This window comes from Budorcas taxicolor, chromosome 15, assembly GCF_023091745.1.
Source record: "Budorcas taxicolor isolate Tak-1 chromosome 15, Takin1.1, whole genome shotgun sequence".
Lineage (NCBI taxonomy): Eukaryota > Metazoa > Chordata > Mammalia > Artiodactyla > Bovidae > Budorcas > Budorcas taxicolor.
Window position 1 is genome coordinate 17,299,066 of NC_068924.1, and position 19,917 is coordinate 17,318,982.

Genomic DNA, 19,917 nt, shown 5'->3' on the forward strand with positions numbered 1-19,917 from the left:
ATGAATATTACTTCTCGGCAGGAAAAAGCTACAGCAAACCTAGACAGAACATTAAAAAGCAGGGACATCACTTTGCGGACGAAGGTCCATGTATAGTCAAGGCTATAGTCTTTCCAGTTGTCACTTACAGATGTGAGACCTGGACCATAAAGACAGAGCACCAAAGAATTGATTCTTTTAAACTGTGGTGTTGGAGAAGACTTTTGAGAGTCCCTTGGACTACAAGGAGATCCAACCAGTCAATCTTAAAGGAAATCAACCCTGAATACTCACTGGAAGGACTGATGCTGATGCTGAAGCTCTAGTACTTAGGTCACCTGATATGAACAGCTGACTCACTGGAAAAGACCCTGATGCTAGGAAAGACTGAGGGCAGGAGAAGGGGGTAACAGAGGAAGAGATGGTTGGATGGCATCACTGGTACAATGGATGTGAACTTGGGCAAACTTCAGGAGAAGGTGAGGGACAGGGAAGCCTGGCATGCTGCAGTTTGTGGAGCTACAAAGAGTTGGACACAACTTGGTGACTGAACAACAACAAAGCAGAGACTAGAAAATAATTATATTGAAACAATTTATCTTTAGCCATGAAAAAATAAGCATCAGCAAAGTCATTAGCTCCATAAAGTCCCATTCCGTAAGGGGTCCAAAAAGACACAAAATAGACTTCCTACAGTACTTAAGGTGTTGCACTACTGGTATAGCTTTACAAAAACAGACCAATGAAACAGACTGGGAGTCCAGAAGCAAATCCACAGATACTCAGTTTACCAGCTTATGACAGCATAACAGTACAACGTATTTGGGAAAGGATAATCTTTCTTAATAAATGTGCTGTATATGCCATGCTGTTCTAAGTCTTGTCTCTTTGCCACCCCATGAACTGTATCCCACCAGGCTTCTCTGTCCTTGGGATTTCCCAGGCAAGAATACTAGTATGGGTTGCTGTTTCCTCCTCCAAGGAATCTTCCTGACCCAGGGATTGAACCCACATCTCCTACATCAGTAGGTGGATTCTTTACCACTGCTCCTCCTGGGAATCCCTCTCAACAAATTGTATTGTGTTAACTGGATATACAAATGGGAAATCCATTATAGATGGACAATTTATCAAAATATAAAAGGTTGAATAAAACTTAGAAGAAAAAATGGCAAAATATTCAGACTTTAGATATCCATCTGAAAAAGAAATTACATCAACAGCGATTGACAACTGGAACTCTCCTTACACTGTTGACAGTCATGTAATTTAGTTATAGCCACTCTGCAAACTGAAAAATCTGAGTAAGGTTAGATATATGCAACCATATAACCCAACACTCCCCTCCTAAATATATATATATATATATATACACACACACACAAGTGAAAAGTGTAATACATTCATCAAAAAACATGCACAGGGATATTCACAGGAGTTCTGTTCATAACAGCTCCAAACTGGAAATAATCTAAATGTTCAAATACACAAGAGATTACCAGTGGTACAATACAATGTGGATAAAAACAATGAAAAACCACTACAATGATGACAACTGATTTAGATACAATGTGAATGGATCTCGACTGTGCAAGAGAAGTAAAACTCACTATATCCTGATAATCTATCTATGCAAAGCTAAGAAGAGCTAAAACTATAGTTTTAAGAAGTCAGAATAATCACCTGTGTGGTTAGCAGTTAGTTACTAGAAGGAATATGGGGTGATTCTAGGGTACTGATAATATTCTAGTCTTGATCTTGGTGATTTGTGTACTTTTAGAAAATTCACTGAACTATATAACAATATTTTATGCACCTTTTCCCTTTTAGGTTTCCATAAAAATTTTACTTAGTTAAAATACTGGAATGCAGTTCCCTAAAAATAGCAAAAAACACCATAATATCCATTTTAACAAGAAATTTATGAGAATAGGGATAACTACAAAATTATGGATATATACCATATTACTGTTAGCTTCTTTCAGTATCAGTTAACTCATAGGGTTAATGTATTTCAAATGAACATTCAAGTATCATTTTAACTTGGAAAAAATACAAGTGATTCTAAAATTAGTCTGGAAGCATAAAAGAGATGAATTCTTGAAAAAAATCAGAATAGTTACAATAGACACAAAGCTATAATGCTTTCATCAATGGCACAAAATAATCTATACACTATACTATATACTGTATTTACATGTATACAAATTTATTAATATAGGTACAAAACCTTTGATTTTATAACTCTCTGGTTAACTGGGTGTCAGCATTCAGAATATTTAGGATTTTTTAGAAGTAACATATGTATCAAACACCTCTTTATTACTATTTTTCCAGAAAAATATGAATATTTGTTTCAAAAGATACAAAGATTCATGTAGCCTCAGGTCAAACCAGGTCAGATTTTGCCTTGAAATGAATTTTGATGCTAAACTTAAGGGAAAAAATTAGCTGTCAGACATTCTGGATTTTAGAGTTGTGAATAAAAAGAGACTGGGAATCCATGTAGGGTAAGAGACATTATACATGTATGTGAAGAGATAAACTTATTTTAAGCAGTTATATGAGTCAAATGTTAAATATTTAGGGGAAAATGTACTGATTCTTTCTTCGTATCAGGTATCGAAACAATTTACATATAGATGAAGAGCTTATCCTAATTTAAACAAAATCAAGAAGTAAGAAGTCAATAGAAACCAATAATGATACAGTTGAATATTATTTGTGGTAAGGGATAAGGATGTGCTATGGAAGAAATGACAATTTCCTGCCAGGAATATAAACTGAAATAAAGTTTTCTAAACAATTTGGCAAAATGTACTGAGATCCTTAAAAAGATGTACACTAACTTTTTGACTTGGTAATTCCATCCTCTAAAATATTGCCTAAGGAAACAATAGAAAACATAAATATTTATTTACGAACATGTTCACTGCTAGTTATTTTTTAATAAGAGCTAAAAACTGGATAATGCTTGATATTATTTGAAGTAAAAACAAAAAACAAGGAAGTTGTATTTACAGTTTTAAGTTCAATTATGTAGAAAAAATAATTTAGGACAAAAAGACCAGAAAGTATGCAGAAATGTTATCCAATATTTACAAAAAGAGGAAATTCTATTAAAAGAGAAAGCATAATACTAAAGTCAAAATTTGATACGTAATTTCAGTAAGTTAAGTCTGAGACTGAAAGATGGTGGCTTGAGAAACGATGAACGTAGAATATATAGCAAAGTGCTTTTAAAATGACTTCTTTTATCAAAGCTTAACCTTGGTCTTCCTACTAGTCATGACATCTAGCCTTTGGCTGAATGCTGATGGACTTGAACTAACGTCCAATTTCAACATACTTACTAAATGGTTCTAACAATATACAGGGCTAAAACAATCAAATATTTTAATTACAAGTCTTCTAAGATTTGGCATACAACCGAATACACTAATGTCCAAATAAACAGTGGACTTACATGTAGCTGCAAAAATAGAGTACGAGGTACATCAATTAAGTCTAGCACATTTTGACTTTTAAGGTAAAATGGGCATTATGGTTCTGTTCTTGAACATAAATGAAAGCTCTGAATACAGATTATCTTTATACTATTTATCTACTGGATCCTGGCCAAGTGAACAAAAAAAAATCCTGAAGAAAGTGAGTTGACTAGTATATGAATTCTTAGTACTTAGCATATACAAATTAATTGAATGAGAAGAAAATTGATAATCTTCAGCCTTATGTAAACTTCTGAAAACAAGAACTGACTTGCAAAGGGATTTATTAAAAGTATCTAAACTAGAATGACTGCCAATATGAAAGAATTCAAACTTTTGAAGTTAATGAAAATATTTATTCAAACCTAACTGTACAGTATCAAGCTGAGTTAAATAAACATTAACTGTATTAACTACCCCTAGTTCTTTAGAAACAGACCACTTCCATACCATAAAAATTTATTACAACACAAATTTCTGCAGTAAGGTTCAGCAAGTAAGACGTGATTTCCACACTGAGAACTGTTGTGTTAAAGTAGGAAGTAGGATGTTAAAGGCCCAGTATCAAAAAAAAAAAAAAAGGTTGAGGAAAATAACTCATAAATACAGACATTTTCAGAAAAAACCTTGCATATACTGATATTAAACAAAACAGAACGCACTTAAGAGAACATACTTTAAAATCTAGGCACAATTGGTTAAGTATGAATTATAATTTCTGTACTCATTTAAAGGTTTAAACCAATTCTTCAACTTGACTGATGTGTGTGAGTCTAACATACAGAAGGCACCTCTTTCATTCTCCTTAAGGACCTTTTGAGAGTAACTCTATAATAAGGGGTACAGAGACAGCATCCTCTATCCAAGTGTAACACAGCCCATTTTAGGAGAAACTAAATTAAAATAGAAAACTATGATTTCTCTTTTTACATCTTATGATGGACATGGCTTTCTAAAAGGACAACAGAAGATAATCCTCCATACAAGCTTTAACATAGAACACAAAATTTAAATTAAATGTGCATTGGTCACTACTATGTAAAAAGTTTATGAATTAGTGCAATTCTTTAAATCCCCAGTATTTAGGGGAGAAGTATATACATACCAAGAAATTTCAACTACTACATAACTAAACTTTTTATGGCTCAATAGTCTAAATGCTTAAAGTTCTGTAAAAGATCTTACAAGTTATAAATGAAAGATCAGAACACTCGAATGGTGTTCAAATGGCATTAATATTCTCTCCTTAAAACAAAGAGACCGGAACAACCAGAAGAGACAAAGTGTAAAATTTTAGGAATACAATCTTTACTGCAATTGTCAGGAGTGGCAAAGTATTCACTCTAGAAAAAAACCCCAAATTGTTAATTTCTGGTTACTTTATTACCATTTGAATTCCTTATCACTTCTGCACTAATTACTGGCTGTCTTCAGATAGATGCAGGACAAGTACTGAAGGCAATTTATAAGGAAAAGTGTAATTTTCCCACTCAAAGTGAGAAACTATTCCAGATGAATAAGTTTCAAAATTAGAGATCATAAGAAATCAAAAAATAAAAGAACATCAGGCTGATTTAACCTCTATTTCAACAAGATTTACACAATATTAACAAGATGCAATTGTTAAAGCTATACAGTTTTGCAGATTGGCTTTACTTACATTTCTGCAAATGTTTTTTCCACAATACCAGGTACATCTATTTACAAACTAGGAAGCTGCCTTAAAACAGCATGATTTAGAAATAAAGTGAAATTTCAGTACAATGAAAGAAAGTGCAGGTCATGCTCTCAGATTCTGTCAGTATCTCATTCCCTACACTCATAGTTTAAGGAATCATAGTTTTAAATAGCCACTGTTCTTATATGTTCACAATATTTACTCATCATAATGCAATGATAACAAAAATTTGTCCACATCCATTCCAGCTGGAAATGAACTGGGTAGCTTCTTTTTCTGTCAAAAAAAAAAAAAGAAAAAAAAAAAAGAAAAAATGAACTAAGTTGACATATCCAACTTAAACAAGGCCCAAAAGCTAGCTTTCTTATTAAGTCATGTAGAACTTCATACACTACCAAAATTTTTGTTGAAACAGTTTAGTTCATTAGAATTTTAGTTATACAGAAAGGTAGACACAATTTGTTATAAATCCAAGTTTAATAAACTATACTTCAATGGTACCTCAACATTATTTTAGAGCACAAAACATTATACAAATTCAGAGTATATGAATGTTGAAAGAGACAAGATAGAACATGCTAATAATAAGCTAGAACATGCTAATAAGGTACTCATTACTGCTAAACCATAAACCTCAGAAAGTTTTACTAAGATTTTAAGAGTAACAAGTACTTTTCAAGTTGCAAATATTTAATATACTCCAGGCACTTTATAAATACTACATTTAGTCTCACAGCCATTGGGTAAGATGTGTGTAACCTCATGTCCAATGATGCAGTTAAGACTCAAGAGATGTTACAGGCTATTTAATAATGGTAATAGAACCAATAAGCAGGAGAACCAATAAGCAGGAGATGCAGGATTCAGCCCAGGCTCAGAAACCAGGATTCTTTCCTTGATATGGTACTTCCTTTATGACATTTTAAACCTTTCTTTTCATATTCCACTTACCAAATGGCTAAACAGATTGAGGAAAAATGACTTTATCAGTGATAATCCTATATTACTTTCCTCAGGTAAGCATGGTTAAAGACAGATAAATTTAACTTTTACACTGCTCTAAATATTAACAAGTATAAGAATCTATGGAAGAGATGGCAGGACATTGGAAACAAACCTAAGATGAAGGGGCTGCACAGCAGTTTTCACCTGATAATTACAAATAACAGTGGCTTCCCAATTTTTCATGGTATGTCATTCTTTCCGCCAAACACCTTTTCCCAAGGAAGATGTTTATAAATAAATGCCTTAGCAATTGTTTGGAAATGTTTCACCTACTTAACTTCTGAGTACCACAATGGCTGAGAGATACTGCTAGAGAATGTATTTTGTCAATCAAAACCCAAAGCTATCTTGATTAAATGTTAAGTAGCTACGGCAAAAAATGATGAGACCTTTAACCTGAGCGCTGAAAGAAGGGCAACGTGTGGTTTTGAAATTAAAGACTTTCACACTTGCCTTAATTTTCTTCTTTTTCATTGGCATTGATGAATTTGCAAGACTTTTATTAGAAGCGCGGGAGTTTCGCTCATGCTCATCTAATTCCTCAATTTTCCGTTTTTTTGTGGTGCTCCGTGAAGATGCTCTAAATTGTTGGGTATTGTCTTTTAGAGGAGTAGATGAAGTAGTCCTAGAGATGGCTGCTCTGGAGAGAATCATTAATGTGTGGGCAGCCATGTTCACACTGTTTTCACTCCCTGTTTCACTGGCAGGGCTGCAAGCAGGCAAGTCTGGCGTGACAGGAGGGACCATTACTTTGGGCGTGCTGTCTTCACCAAAACGCCTACTAGAAGGGACCTTGATACCATCTGTAGGTTCTTCTTTAAGTTTTTCCCCTGCTCCTGAGCCAGATGTTCGGGGTATAGATAAATCAGTACTATCTGTGAGTCTATTTACTGGGCTATGCCACTGAATATCTTGTAACATTTCTGTGGTGTGTTTGGTGAGTGGGTTAATCAAAGAACTGGCAGACCTGGTTTGTTCTTGTTTCAAATCCTTCACAGGTGCACCTACTGAAAAGATATTTTTACTGTTTGAGGATGTGCCTTGTTTTCTGGTGAGCTCTTGAAGTGAAGTTACAGTTTTTTCATTCCGCACACCCCCATTTTGCTGCCCATTAGACAGTTTTGAAGTTTCTGGATTTTTCTGCCTTTCCACATCGCTGCACAGTTCATTCTCCTTATTAGCTGTTGCTTTATGGAAAGATTCAAGTATAGTTTCTGTTGGTGAAACTTTCTTTTCTGACTGAGTTTCTTTTATGGTGGCATGTCGGCCAATGGCAGTTTCTGATTTAGAGAAAATTTTAGGCATAGAAGGTTTCTCCCTCTCTCTTTTGACAGCATTATTAGCAGGGGGTTTTAAGGTGGAGGACACAATGGGTGAGTCAAGGTTAGAAAATGAAATGTCATTTCTTTCTTTGCTTTGGGACACCAACTTTTGATTTGTCCCCTGTGTATTTGCCACAGGAGAAGCAGTGCTATCAAAACAGAGCACACGTCTGTGGCTTTCAAATGGCTTGCTAACTGGAACTGTACTTTCTACTGAGAAGGGAACTGTGGTTTCTTCCAATTTTTTCCCAAGATCTGTGGCCATAATCTTGTCAGAAACTTCAGTTCTACAAGAAAAAAAAATTTTTTTCTTAGCCACATAAAGAAATTCTTTGTTTTTAACTTGAGCATTCAAATACTCTAAGACAGAAACTACTTTTATGCTCACCGCTGTGCATGACATCCAACTGAGTGACTTGATGAATCCACCAAATTATTTGCCTGTTTCCCTGGAATTATAAACAAGTTAATTAGAAAAGAAAAACATTCCTGAAAGTACATTTTTCTGAAAGGAAATAGAACAGATCACAGAATCTGACATCATGAGAAAAATTTAAGCTATAGCTAATTTAAAAAATGAAATACTTTCACATACTGGATCTTAAAAAACACCTTGGTAGTATATACAAGATGATCATTTTACTGAATAAGTATAAATATGTAACAAATGACCTGCTTCAACTCCAGGCAAAAGTGAATCCAGTCTTCGATCTATAGATTACAATGATCAATGTAGTAGTTAAGGGCAGTACTTAAAAGTTATTTAGAGAAAATACTTTATTCCTATTTAAAAATTAAGACAGAAGGCTTATTTAAGGTATCATGTTTGCAAGCCTATGTCACTCAGATGACATGCTCTGGAGTTTTAATATCCATATTTTAATTTCCAAGGACTTCTGAGTTTATGTGGAAGGGCAGCAAGATATGAAGCTGGAAAGGAAAGCAAAGATGATATTGTGGAAGACTTTGTGTATTATTCAAAAGGTTTAATAGCGAATCTTTTAAGAGTTTTAACTAGGGATGATGCATGAATAGATTTGTTTTAGGAAGTCACTCTAGCGACAGCACAGAAGATGAATTAGAAACAGGAATTCTAGTTAGATGGCTAAAAATATTAGAGGTAGGAGATGATGAAGGTCTTACAGATGGGCACTCGCACGGATGTGAAAAATAAATGAGGAATACATGTTGACACTAACCAAGAGGAAAAAGGTAGGCAGAAGAGGTTTTTGAGGAAGAAGTTAGACTTAGATATGCAGAGTATGTAGATCTTAAGTTACATAAAATTAGAAAGGGAGGAATGCATTCATTCTAGAAGCTACCCACAGTATCAACTGTTAGAGGGAAGTAAAGTAAGGTAAGAATGGAAAACATCCAATGCATATGGCAGTATTAGGAGGTCACTGGTGACTTTAAACAGTTTTAATAGAAAGATGAGAAAGGACATAATATGGATGAAGAAAGACTGGGAGATAAAGAGGGTTGGGGATAAAGGACTGGTAGGTGGAAAAAACCTAAAGGAATGGTGGGAAAGGTCCTTGTATCCATAGTTGAACAGCCACAGAGGGAAGGAGCCAAAGAAAGAGAAGATGAAGATACACAGAAGACAGAAGGTAGACTGCATTAACCTTAAAAAGAATGAAATATTTCTCTAAGAAAGAACCAAAAAGGAAAGAATGATTTTAGATGAATGGGTACATATTAAGTGGCAGTGATGTGAAAAAATGGACTTTACTATTGATAAAAAGCAAAATCATTGGCTTAGAGTGAGGATAGTAGTGACTGAATAGATGTGAGAAAACCTGTGGAAGTATGACATAGTATGAAGGAGAAATGGGAGAAAAGGAAGACAGGTAAACATTTAAAATGATCACTAAATGGCAGTGAGGGTGAGAAAATTTTAAGTGTTACTGAATGGCATCACTTCTGCAGTCATTAAGTCGTGTCTGACTTTTTGAGACCCCATGGGACTGCAGCACATCAGGCTTCCCTAGCCTTCACTATCTCCTGGAGTTTGTGAAAATTCATATCCATTGAGTCAGTGATGCTATCCAACCATCTCATTCTCTGTCGTCCCCTTCTCCTCCTGCCTTCAATCTTTCCGAGGATCAGGGGCTTCTCTAATGAGTCAGCTCTTCGCATCAGGTGGCCAAAGTACTGGAGTTTCAGCTTCAGCATCAGTCCTTCCAATCAATATTCAAGGGTTGATTTTCTTTAGGATGGACTGGTTTGATCTCCTTGTATTCCAACAGACTCTTAAGAGTCTTCCTCAGCACAATTCAAAACATCAATTCTTTGGCACTCAGCCTTCTTTATGGTCCAACTCTCACAGCTGTACTTGACTACTGGAAAAACCTTAACTTTGCCTATGCGGACCTTTGTCAGCGAAGTGATGTTCTAAAGCAATGCTAAGAAGCCCAGGTATAAAGGCATAGAAATCGTTGGCTGCATAGATCCATGACTAGAGGGTGTCAAGCAGACATGTTAGAAGAATGTGAATATCAAAGTGTTTAGAACAGTGGGAAAAGTGGCTGATGTGGTAGACTGTGGGATTTAGCCTGGATAGGGAAGGAAATGAACCCAAGTGAAAATTCAGGTAAAGGTAAGGGTTCAGGTAGTAAGAGCTCTCACTGGTTGAACACAGATTCAATGGTATATCCATGAAAATGAGAGTATTTTGAGAGAGGTGACTGTTAAAAATTACATAGGTCTAATAAAAAATTAAAGATAAAGGGATGGGAGGGATTGGCTGAAAAGAATATTTAAAAGACTTAGAAATGAAACAAGTCAAAAGTTCTGAAGGTTAGGCATTTTGTCCCCCATGAAGATTAAGTCTGAGCTAGAGAAGTTTGAGAACTCAGCACAATATTCATAAAGATCTTGAATGAAAATCTCATGCATATGGCTGTCTTTTGTTGTACTAAAAATCATTAACTTTAGAGTAGTCAGCATTACCAAATTTTTTCAATTTATAAGTTATTCTTTTTTAATTTTTCAAAAGGAATACTTTATTTCAGCCCTCATTAGGATTCTTCTCCTATATTTTCTTTTATTATTTGTTCTGCTGTTCACTTTTACCTGTTAATCTTCTTGGAATTCCTAATTTTATATATAGTGTGAGGAAGAGATTATTGTTTCCCTGTAATACATAATAGCTAGTAGATTTCATTTACTAAACAAACCATTCTATTTCTTCTGACTTCTGATGTTATCTCTACTACATACAAGTTCCTATAAATACATGATCTCTTTCTAAATTCTGTTCTGTTCCATTTGTCTTTTTTTCTAATTACTGCAGAAAACTTTAAGCAAAGCTTGGACAATCACCGTTAGGGAAGCTATCAGTATTAAAGAAAACAAAAAACAAAAGCATTACATAAAGTTGACATGAATCAACTCAAAAACATACCTGTACAAGGTTTGCTTTTTAGTCCCTGACTCTTCAAAGATTTTTGAGGGACAGGGAATTGAGAGATACTTCTATTGCATACAGGTGCTGCCAAAGGCATATGAAGGACCTAGAAGAGAAGAAGCCATTAATTGTATTTTGTTTGAAAAATGGCACCGAGCCATTTTCAGTTCATAAATCTTACCTGCCGAGGAGGGGCAGAAAAGGTATTTCCATTCTGTCCAACCACAGACACAGGAATCATTCCCACCATTCCTTGAAGTACAGGTTGGACTGGAGAAGCAATTATAATGGCAGATCCTTCAAAAACAACGATGACAACAAAAACAACAATTCTCAATAAAATGCGGTTTTTCTCTCATAAATACAAGGCACCAAAGTAATGATTAATTTGAAATAAATTCTATACAATTATAAATTCCTTTTTATATAAACCTACTCTCTTTAAAATAATTAATTTAGGGACAACAGCAAGGCTAACAAATTGAGAAAAAGTCAATCTGAAGTAAAGTATTCTATGGCACTTAGTCAAGCTAAACATCATGAGTAAACATAAGACTCTATAGCCAGGAGATCATATTAGAGTTGTAACCTTGATTCCCCTCTAGAAAAAACAGTGAAATTGACTGAAAAGTTGGTAGTACAGGTTTCAGGTCTGAATCTTTTACCATAAAATTAGGTCCTAACTGAAGACTGATAAATCAAACCCAAACTATTATGTCAGTGGTATCTGTCCAAAAAGGTCCAGATAAGTGAGCAACCAGTCAAAACTGTGGGGGAAAGTACAATGCTCACATGGAAATGTCAACCATATGGTCTATAGCTATCATAATTCATTTAACCCTGTCCTGTAAATGAATCTTTTCCTAATAAATTCATTAACTGCTCCTGTAAGTTTGATCTCCTCACCTTCATGAACACTTTTCAGTCTCTCAAATACCTACCTATCCTTGTGCTGTTTAAGATTCCCTTCCTTTTACTCCAAATACTACTTATTTCTCTAAACTTTGGCTAAAGACCCACACAGCCTACTAATTTCGACCCTTTCTTTAATTTTAGATCCATCAGGCTTGATACTTAACTGCTGATATTTAATCTGCTTTAACTGTATGCCTAAATGTAAAAAGAAAAAAAAAAAAAGGGAAAAGAGCTTGGGAATCAATAAATAAGAAGTGTAGATGAATGCACCACAAACTCCACCTACAAGGAACATACAATCAAGAACGACCACTATGCCAGGCATTCAATCATGAACTACATATAAAATGGCATGTCATAAATGCCACAAGTCCTCCTATAAACAAAGAATTCAAAAGACAGGGATCAATTTTCAAAGGTGGAAAATAGTGAGAAATTACAAAGGGTATTACAGAGGGAGAAATTCAAGTTTTTGTCTTGGAAGTCTGTCCACATAGGTAATAAATTTCTGGAAAACCAAGACTGGTAACAGCTATTTAAGAAAAATCTCCCACAACATTGGGTTTTAGTAGGTATACAGCTTTTTGATGAATTAGTCTCCCCACTGCTCTCTTTTTCTTGTAGCTCAGACATGGATTGAGAATTGTGGAAAGAAGTGAAAAAGTAAACCACTGAATTCCAGAGCTGACAAATTTTTGAATCTTATACTATCATCCATGATTTATTACCTTCTAATCAATCACTACACACACAAATGAAAGTTGATCCCATTCCAGAGAAATGAACTTTACTATGATGTTCTTAGTTACCTTGTGAAAAGTTGGGTGACACAGCCTGATTGACAGCAAATACACTATTTGACCTTGGGGGTGTCTGTAATTGAGATAGTGGAGGTTGAGCAGTCATAGGTGCAGAATTTCCAGGCAACACCACAACATTTGACTGACTGACAGTTGTGCCTAAGGCTGTCGGATCAGTTACACAGGTAGCTATCAAAATATTACTTGAATTGCCAAAAGTTGTGCTCGTAGCTGGCATTAACTGTATGTATCCCCCATCCTTGGAAACACATGGTGTAACATTGGTTGAAAGAGCAATGCTGTCTTCATTCTGCATGTTGTTTACTGTAGAGTCTTCAGGTTTGAGTGCTAAAAGGCTCTGTTCCATTGAGGCTGAATCCCCAGTTCCTTCAGCAGATGAGATAGCACCTGTGGTTTCTTCTGAAGACAGGCATTTAACTAATTCTGCACTCCTGGAAGGTGATTTAGCAGGAGAAGACAAAATTATAGTTGGCAAGTTTTCTCCACTGATACTAGAAACCGCACTGTTAAGCTCAGTATCTGAGGAAACAAATGGATCATCACTGATGATAATTTTCAGAGAGACTATATTTGATGCATCTATCTCTGTAGATTTGTCATTAGCAGGTTTATTATTAGTATTCTGGGACTCAGGATGAGACTCCCTCATTGAAGAACACACAGATTCTGAAGGAAGAGAATGTCTATCTTCTATAGGATTACTTTCTGATGGCATCATTGTAACTTCTTCACAGTTATTTTCACCTAAAGAGAGAAAAATACTTTCTCCATCTTCTTTTACAGAGGATGAAGGCTCTTGTGAATCCAAAGAAACTTTTTCAGACTTGGAGGACTGAGTTTCATGTATTGTATGATTTAACTCAATAGATGATGAATCATTAGACGGTTGTTTAATTGAAGACACTGAATCTTCAAGGTGAATTTCTACTTTTTGTTCAGATACAGTTAAACCCGAATTTTCAATAGGTGCAGGTAATATCTGAAGTGAAGAATTATCTTGGCAATCTGCAAGGTGCTGTGATGCAACTGGTAACACACTATTAATTTCAATTTTATTCTGATGAATTTCTCTAGAATCTGGTGACTTGGAATCATGGAAATCAGCTTTAAGTCTTCTTGTATCATCAGAACTTTCACAAAACTGACCTTTTTTAGATGCCTTTCCAGCTAATGGAATATTTTGGGGTAAAAGTTGAGAAGTTTTTCCAGAAAGAATTAAGTTCTCACTGTTAGTTTCACCACCAAGGGAAACAACTGAACTTATTGGTATAGGTGACTGATGAGGCTGTAACTGAGACTCATTCTGTACACTTGGAGACAAAGAATTCTTTTCAACTTCCAGAGCCATTTCAGTCTCAGTGGACATCTGACTGGTGTATAATTCAGCACAATGCTGATTACATTCAGCATCAGAGTTTACTCTTTCATTAAAGTCACTCAAACTAGGCACAGACTCAAAGGTAATATCAAGGTTACACTTCTGTTCAGTAGATACAACTGTTTTAAATGCCTTTTTCTGGATGCTAGTGTCTATGTGGGAAAAATGTTCCTGGGCTTCCTGTCTAAGCTCATCATGGTTGCTGCCATTCTTCAAAACATTTGATGTGTCTTCATTTTGATAGGAAGTACAAAATGAGGGTTGACCAGATGGATCATCTGCAAAATATTAGGATGACAGAAACATATGGTGAGTGTGGATAACAGCCTGAGGTAGTCTTCTTTAGTGTTAAACCTATTTTGCCAAGGAGATGACTAATCTTTGACATACCAGCAAATGGAAATATGATAAATTCTCTCATTTTCTGAGTATCAAAAAATTTAGATACTTCTCTTATCACTGATGCCTGTTTATACACATGTCAAATTGTTTTTCAAGCTTTTTAGAAAACAGATGACATATGAAGAAAAAAATATATACTTTTAAGAACATTTAATATGTACCAATATATAAAAACTGGCTACAAACACACAGTTTTTTCAAAACAGCTGACTTTTCAACTTCTACCATACTATCTGATATATTCATGATGAAGGTGAAATGGGGCTAAGTACATTTTGCATAACTAACATTTGATGTTACTGTGTACTGTTTAAGATTTATTACACACCGAATATCAATCATATGATTGGTACTGGGATATAAAGATGAATGACCCAATTTGCCCTTGGTGATCTAGAAAGGGAGGTAGATACAGAACAGAAAGTCATAATAAAACATGCTAATAACTGTAAGAGTATAGGAACAAAAGGCACCTTTTCGAGCCTATGGAATGTGAGAAAGTGTTATAAAAGAGGTATGTCAGGAGGAGACCTTGACAAATAAAAGAAGTGCAATAGTTAGAAAAAAGGGCATTTGAGAAAATACTGATATACTGTTATACATCATTCACAGTTTAGAAAATATTAACAATATGAAATATATAATGGGAAAAATCTAGAAAAATGTATAGCAACCATTATCAAATTCTGTTAATGTGACACTGGTAACATAATAGTGGGTTTGGAGCACATGAAAATCCTCATTGTGGGGAAATCAGTAGAAATTATATCCAGGTAGTCAGTTTTAATCACACGGGAAGAGACTTTCTTAGCAAATAGGATTTCAAGTTTCATTTTCTGCAGGGCAGGGTACAATCTTCCACACATAGTATATATGAGAAAGACATCCTACTACAATTCAACCTAAGAAGAAATGGAGGATTGGGCTTGGGTACAGGCAAAGGACTCTCAGTAGGAATATAGTCTGACATATTCCAAAACTAGGTTTTGGAAGACATAATGTGAAACTTGGAAGTCATGATGTTTTTTGATGGAGTTGCAAGGAGTAATGGGATTTAAAAACAGATGAACAGAAAAGATTACATTGGCATACCTTGGTGTAGACAGAAACGGATAGAGTGGTACCAAACAGGCATAAAATTTAGCAAGTGTGAGATGCCAGGATAACATGAGGGAAGCCAGGATAATGGTTATGAAAGGAATAGTGCTTGGAAAGGGATATAAACAGACGTTTTTGTGGTGCTGGCAGTATTCTATTTTTTGACCTGAGAGATTGTTATGTGGGTATGTGCTTGCTGATAATTCAAAGAGCAAAGTATATTTTTATTGTGCACTTCTCCAAGTGTTACGGGATTCCCAGGTGGTGCTAGTGGTAAAGAACCTGCTTGCCAGTGCAGGAGATTTAAGAGACCGTGGGTTTGATCCCTGGGTGGGGAAGATCCCCTGGAGAAGGGAATGGCAACCTACTCCAGTATTCTTGCCTGGAAAATCCCATGGACAAAAGAATTTGGTGGGTGATAGTCTATGGGTCACACAGAATCAGACATACTGAAAAGTGACTTAGGATACATCACAAAAATGAAATTTTAAAAAACTTGGCAAAATTTTAAAAGATCTAAGACAGACATATTCACTGCCTGTCCTCAGTTACTGTAGGACAATTATGTGCTATACTGGTATTCTAGTAGGCAGAAACGTAAGAAGTGACTTAGTAAACATACAGGAATATGACCTAAAACCTCATAAAATCTATTAATTCAGAACCTTCAGCAGAGTATACAATTTCCTCTAAATAAGAGGGATAGATACCGAACACTCAGCTGTATTTGCTTACTAGGTTGGATGATTAATACCACAAATCAACCTTACATATTAGGGATTTATTATGAATATGTGCCTCAAAAAATTATGTTTGAAGTTATAGACTTTGGCTGAATTGGTCAATACTAGTCACACCGAATTGTGCATGTCAAGTCCACTGCATCATGAAGGAACAAGTGGGCGTGGGAATAGCTCAAACAATTTTCAAATTAAACATTTTCTGCCTTAGAGATTTTGGGATTGATATTAGGATTTATATTAACAAAACTGAATTCTTACCAGATTCTTCTGTTTCAAAAGTACCTTTAACTGCTAGATTAGTTTCACCTGCTAAGACTATGCTTGGATTGGTTTCCATATGCTGACTGCAAATGCCTTGTGATATATTTTTATTATTCTTTGTTTTACCTGTTAAAACGGGAATAGGGAAACAATTGGTTAAATGACCAAAATAAAAATAAGCATCAATTAATACATCTTGACAGTGGTCAGCAAATATTAAAGTTTGGTTTTAATTATAGCCCTTTGATTATGGTTTTTAACATGTTGCCTTATATATCATTGACAAGTATGATTTTTCCTCTAGACCAGTAGTTCTTATACTTTACTATATATCATAATATACAGGTCCAAGAATTTGCATTTTTAACATGTTCTCAGGTAATTCTGATCTGCTAGTTGGGAGACTACACTTTTAGCACTATTGCACTAGGCTATAAGATGGAAGGCAATGGCCAAATATTTTTATTTCTTTGGTATTATCCAACTGTGCTTAGTATAATGTGTGCATAGTAGGAGACCACAACACATTTTTTTTTTCACAACACATTTTTGATGACTGGAAATACTGCCCACAACTATCCCTCTCACCCACAAGACTGCTATCTATTTTTACAGGTAAAGTATCTTTAAGAAAAAACAAGACTTTCCTGGTGGTTCAGTGGTTAAGAATCAGCCTTCCAATGCAGGGCATGTGGGTTCAATCCCTGGTTAGGGAACTAAGATTCCCTATGCCTCAGAGCAACTAAGCTCACATGCCACAACTAGAGAGCCTCACACACCACAATGAAGACCCAGTGCAGACAAAATTAAAAAGAAAGAAAAAACTCTTTCATATGAAAACACAGGAACTTTCTCCAGATGCTCCGGGAAATGTTATTTCACCATTTAGGCTACTTCTCCAAAGAAATTGAAGAAACATTTTTTCCGAACTATCTTGAAAGAAATGGTCTACCTACCATAGTCAAATAGATCAAAGAGTGCCTGAAATGCTGGATCTGATTCTGTCTGCTCCAATATATCCTGTATAGCTTCTTCAGACATATGGATCTCACTCTGCAAAAACAAAAACAAACAAGTGATTCCAATTGAACTGATATGGTTTAACATCAAGAAAGTAATTATTGGACATCTATTCCCTTCCAAGAAAATTTCTTCTGATTTTAACACTATTCACTCAAATTAAAACAAGATTAGCAAATAGAAAGTGAATGTTTCCTAATTCTACTATTTAATCACTTTGGTGAATATATTCCCAAACATTAAAATAAAATAAACCTAGGAATATTTATGTAGACAAAGTAAAATCAAGCTGCAATGTTCTTTATTACTTGAGATACAGCACTATGTAAATTTAAGTTATACCATGTAATGACTTGATGTACAGATACTGTGAAATGATTACCAAAAGAAGCTTACTTAATATCCATCATCTCATATATATTTTTTAAAAAGAAAAAAAAAATTTTTTTTTCCTTGTGAGAACTCTTAGGATATACCCTCTTAATTTTCAAATACTGTTGACTGTTGAACAACATAAGTTTGAACTGTGCAGGTCCACTTATATGCAGAATTTTTTCAATAAATATGTACTATAGCCCTGCAAAATCCAATTTTGGCTGAATTTGCACTTGTGGTACTGATACACGAAGGGCTGACTATAAGGTATGAAGTGGGCTTTTGACTGCATGTGGGGTCAGCACCCCTAACCTCAGCTGTTACAGCAGTGTTAACTGTAGTCACTGCGTTGTACACTGCATCCCCTGCACTTACAACTGAAAATTTGTACCTTTTGACCACCTTTGTCCAGTATTCCACCTCGTTTATCTTTTTCTATGATTTTGGTTTAATAATGTTCTTTAATTAGCTTTCTTCATATTAGTTTGTTGTACACTGCTTTCTAGATCCTCCAATATAAATCTATCTCACTCTTTTTATCTGCTTGTTTTTGTCTCTTCATTTTATTTTTAAAAATTTTTGACTTTTTTGGCTGTGCCACGAAGCATGTGGGATCTTAGTTCCTTCATCAGGGCTGGAACCTGTGCCCCCTTCAGTGGAAGCAAGGAGTCTTAACTCCTTACTGCCAGAGAAGTCCCTGTATCCACATTTTAAATACTTCCTCTAAATGTTGAACAATCCTTGCTTATGAGCTTATCCTTAAAAGCAGCATGCCAGTTTAAACAATACCTTTAAATTGTTTAAATTCTTCAATTCTGGTGAAGCATACATTTGGATCCCAAGGGAGAGGAAATTCATGTGGAGCAAGAGATAAGGTGGAACTCTCATGAAATGATTAAAAGGGTGCATTTTTAAAATAAAAATGGCCATAAAATGAAAAGAGAAACTAAAGAACCAATTAACTTTTGACAATGAAGATGTAAAGAGAACATCAATAATTCTGGATGAAATGTGATTTAGAAGAAAGCCAGGAGCTTGAACAAATACTTCTTTATCTATGAACTTGAAAAATCTATCATAATGTAAATAATGTCAAGAATCAACAATCCAATGTTAATCAAACTATGAAGTGGTGCATAACCTCTTCAAAAGTTATTGCTGAGGAAAAGCATTTTTCTAGTAAATTTCTCATTATATTCAAACTTTAAAAATCATAATGGAAAGAATCCTGAAATGCATGTTCTAAACTTGTCAGTCTGCCCTTTAACTTTCTTTAATGATGCTTTTTAAAAAATACTTTCTAAAACTTAAAAAGAAGTTTATTTATTTTTTATTTTTGGCTGTGCTGTGCTGTTGCTGCATGGGCCTTTCTAGTTGCAGCAAGTGAGGGTTACTCTCTAGTTGTGGTACACAGGCTTCTCACTGCGGTGGCTTCTCTTGTGGTGACGCATGGTCTCTCGGCTTCAGTACTTGTGACTCGTGGGGTCAGCAGTTGTAGCTTCTGGGCTGTAGAGCACAGGCTCAGTAGTTGTGGTGTACGGGTATATGGGATCTTCCCAGATCAGTTATCAAACCAGTGTCCCTTGTATTGGCTGGTGGATCCTTTACCACTGAGTCACCAGGGAAGCCCCTTTAATGTTGCTTTTAACAAGCACATATTTTGAATTTAAGGAAGTCTTTAAAAAAAATGACAGTCAGTGATTTGTATAACCCAAGATATCTTGCCTATCCCAAGGTTACAAAGATGTATAAAAATATGTTTAAAATTTACCTATTTGTACAAGTGGCTCTGTTCTCTTAGTGAAGCTGATGCATGTACTACTCCATTGCTGTTCTTTCAGTTATTGAAATCTGAATTTTTAACTTTTCCCCAGTATACAATATTATGAATACCATGAACAGAGGGCTGTGTCATCATTTTCTTATAACCTCTCACAGTATCTAATAGAGTAGAGTGTCTTCATTACAGTAAGCACCTGATGTATTTGTGGAGAATATATAAGCAAGGAGTTGAAGATTA

General features: G+C 35.2%; 1 protein-coding gene across 1 annotated transcript in view; it reads right to left on the minus strand.

Moving 5' to 3' along the window:
• Nucleotides 1–5,261: 5,261 nt before the first annotated feature.
• The window catches only part of LOC128060627 (protein NPAT), a 51,795-nt gene continuing 37,139 nt past the window's right edge, over nucleotides 5,262–19,917 (minus strand). The window contains exons 11-18 of the mRNA XM_052653010.1: nucleotides 17,459–17,555; nucleotides 16,500–16,628; nucleotides 12,609–14,276; nucleotides 11,066–11,181; nucleotides 10,882–10,990; nucleotides 7,861–7,921; nucleotides 6,604–7,759; nucleotides 5,262–5,421 (exon numbers count right to left, since the gene is read on the minus strand). Of these exons, the coding sequence (XP_052508970.1) occupies nucleotides 5,344–5,421; nucleotides 6,604–7,759; nucleotides 7,861–7,921; nucleotides 10,882–10,990; nucleotides 11,066–11,181; nucleotides 12,609–14,276; nucleotides 16,500–16,628; nucleotides 17,459–17,555 (3,414 nt within the window). The 3' untranslated portion in view covers nucleotides 5,262–5,343. The remainder of the gene's footprint in view (nucleotides 5,422–6,603; nucleotides 7,760–7,860; nucleotides 7,922–10,881; nucleotides 10,991–11,065; nucleotides 11,182–12,608; nucleotides 14,277–16,499; nucleotides 16,629–17,458; nucleotides 17,556–19,917) is intronic.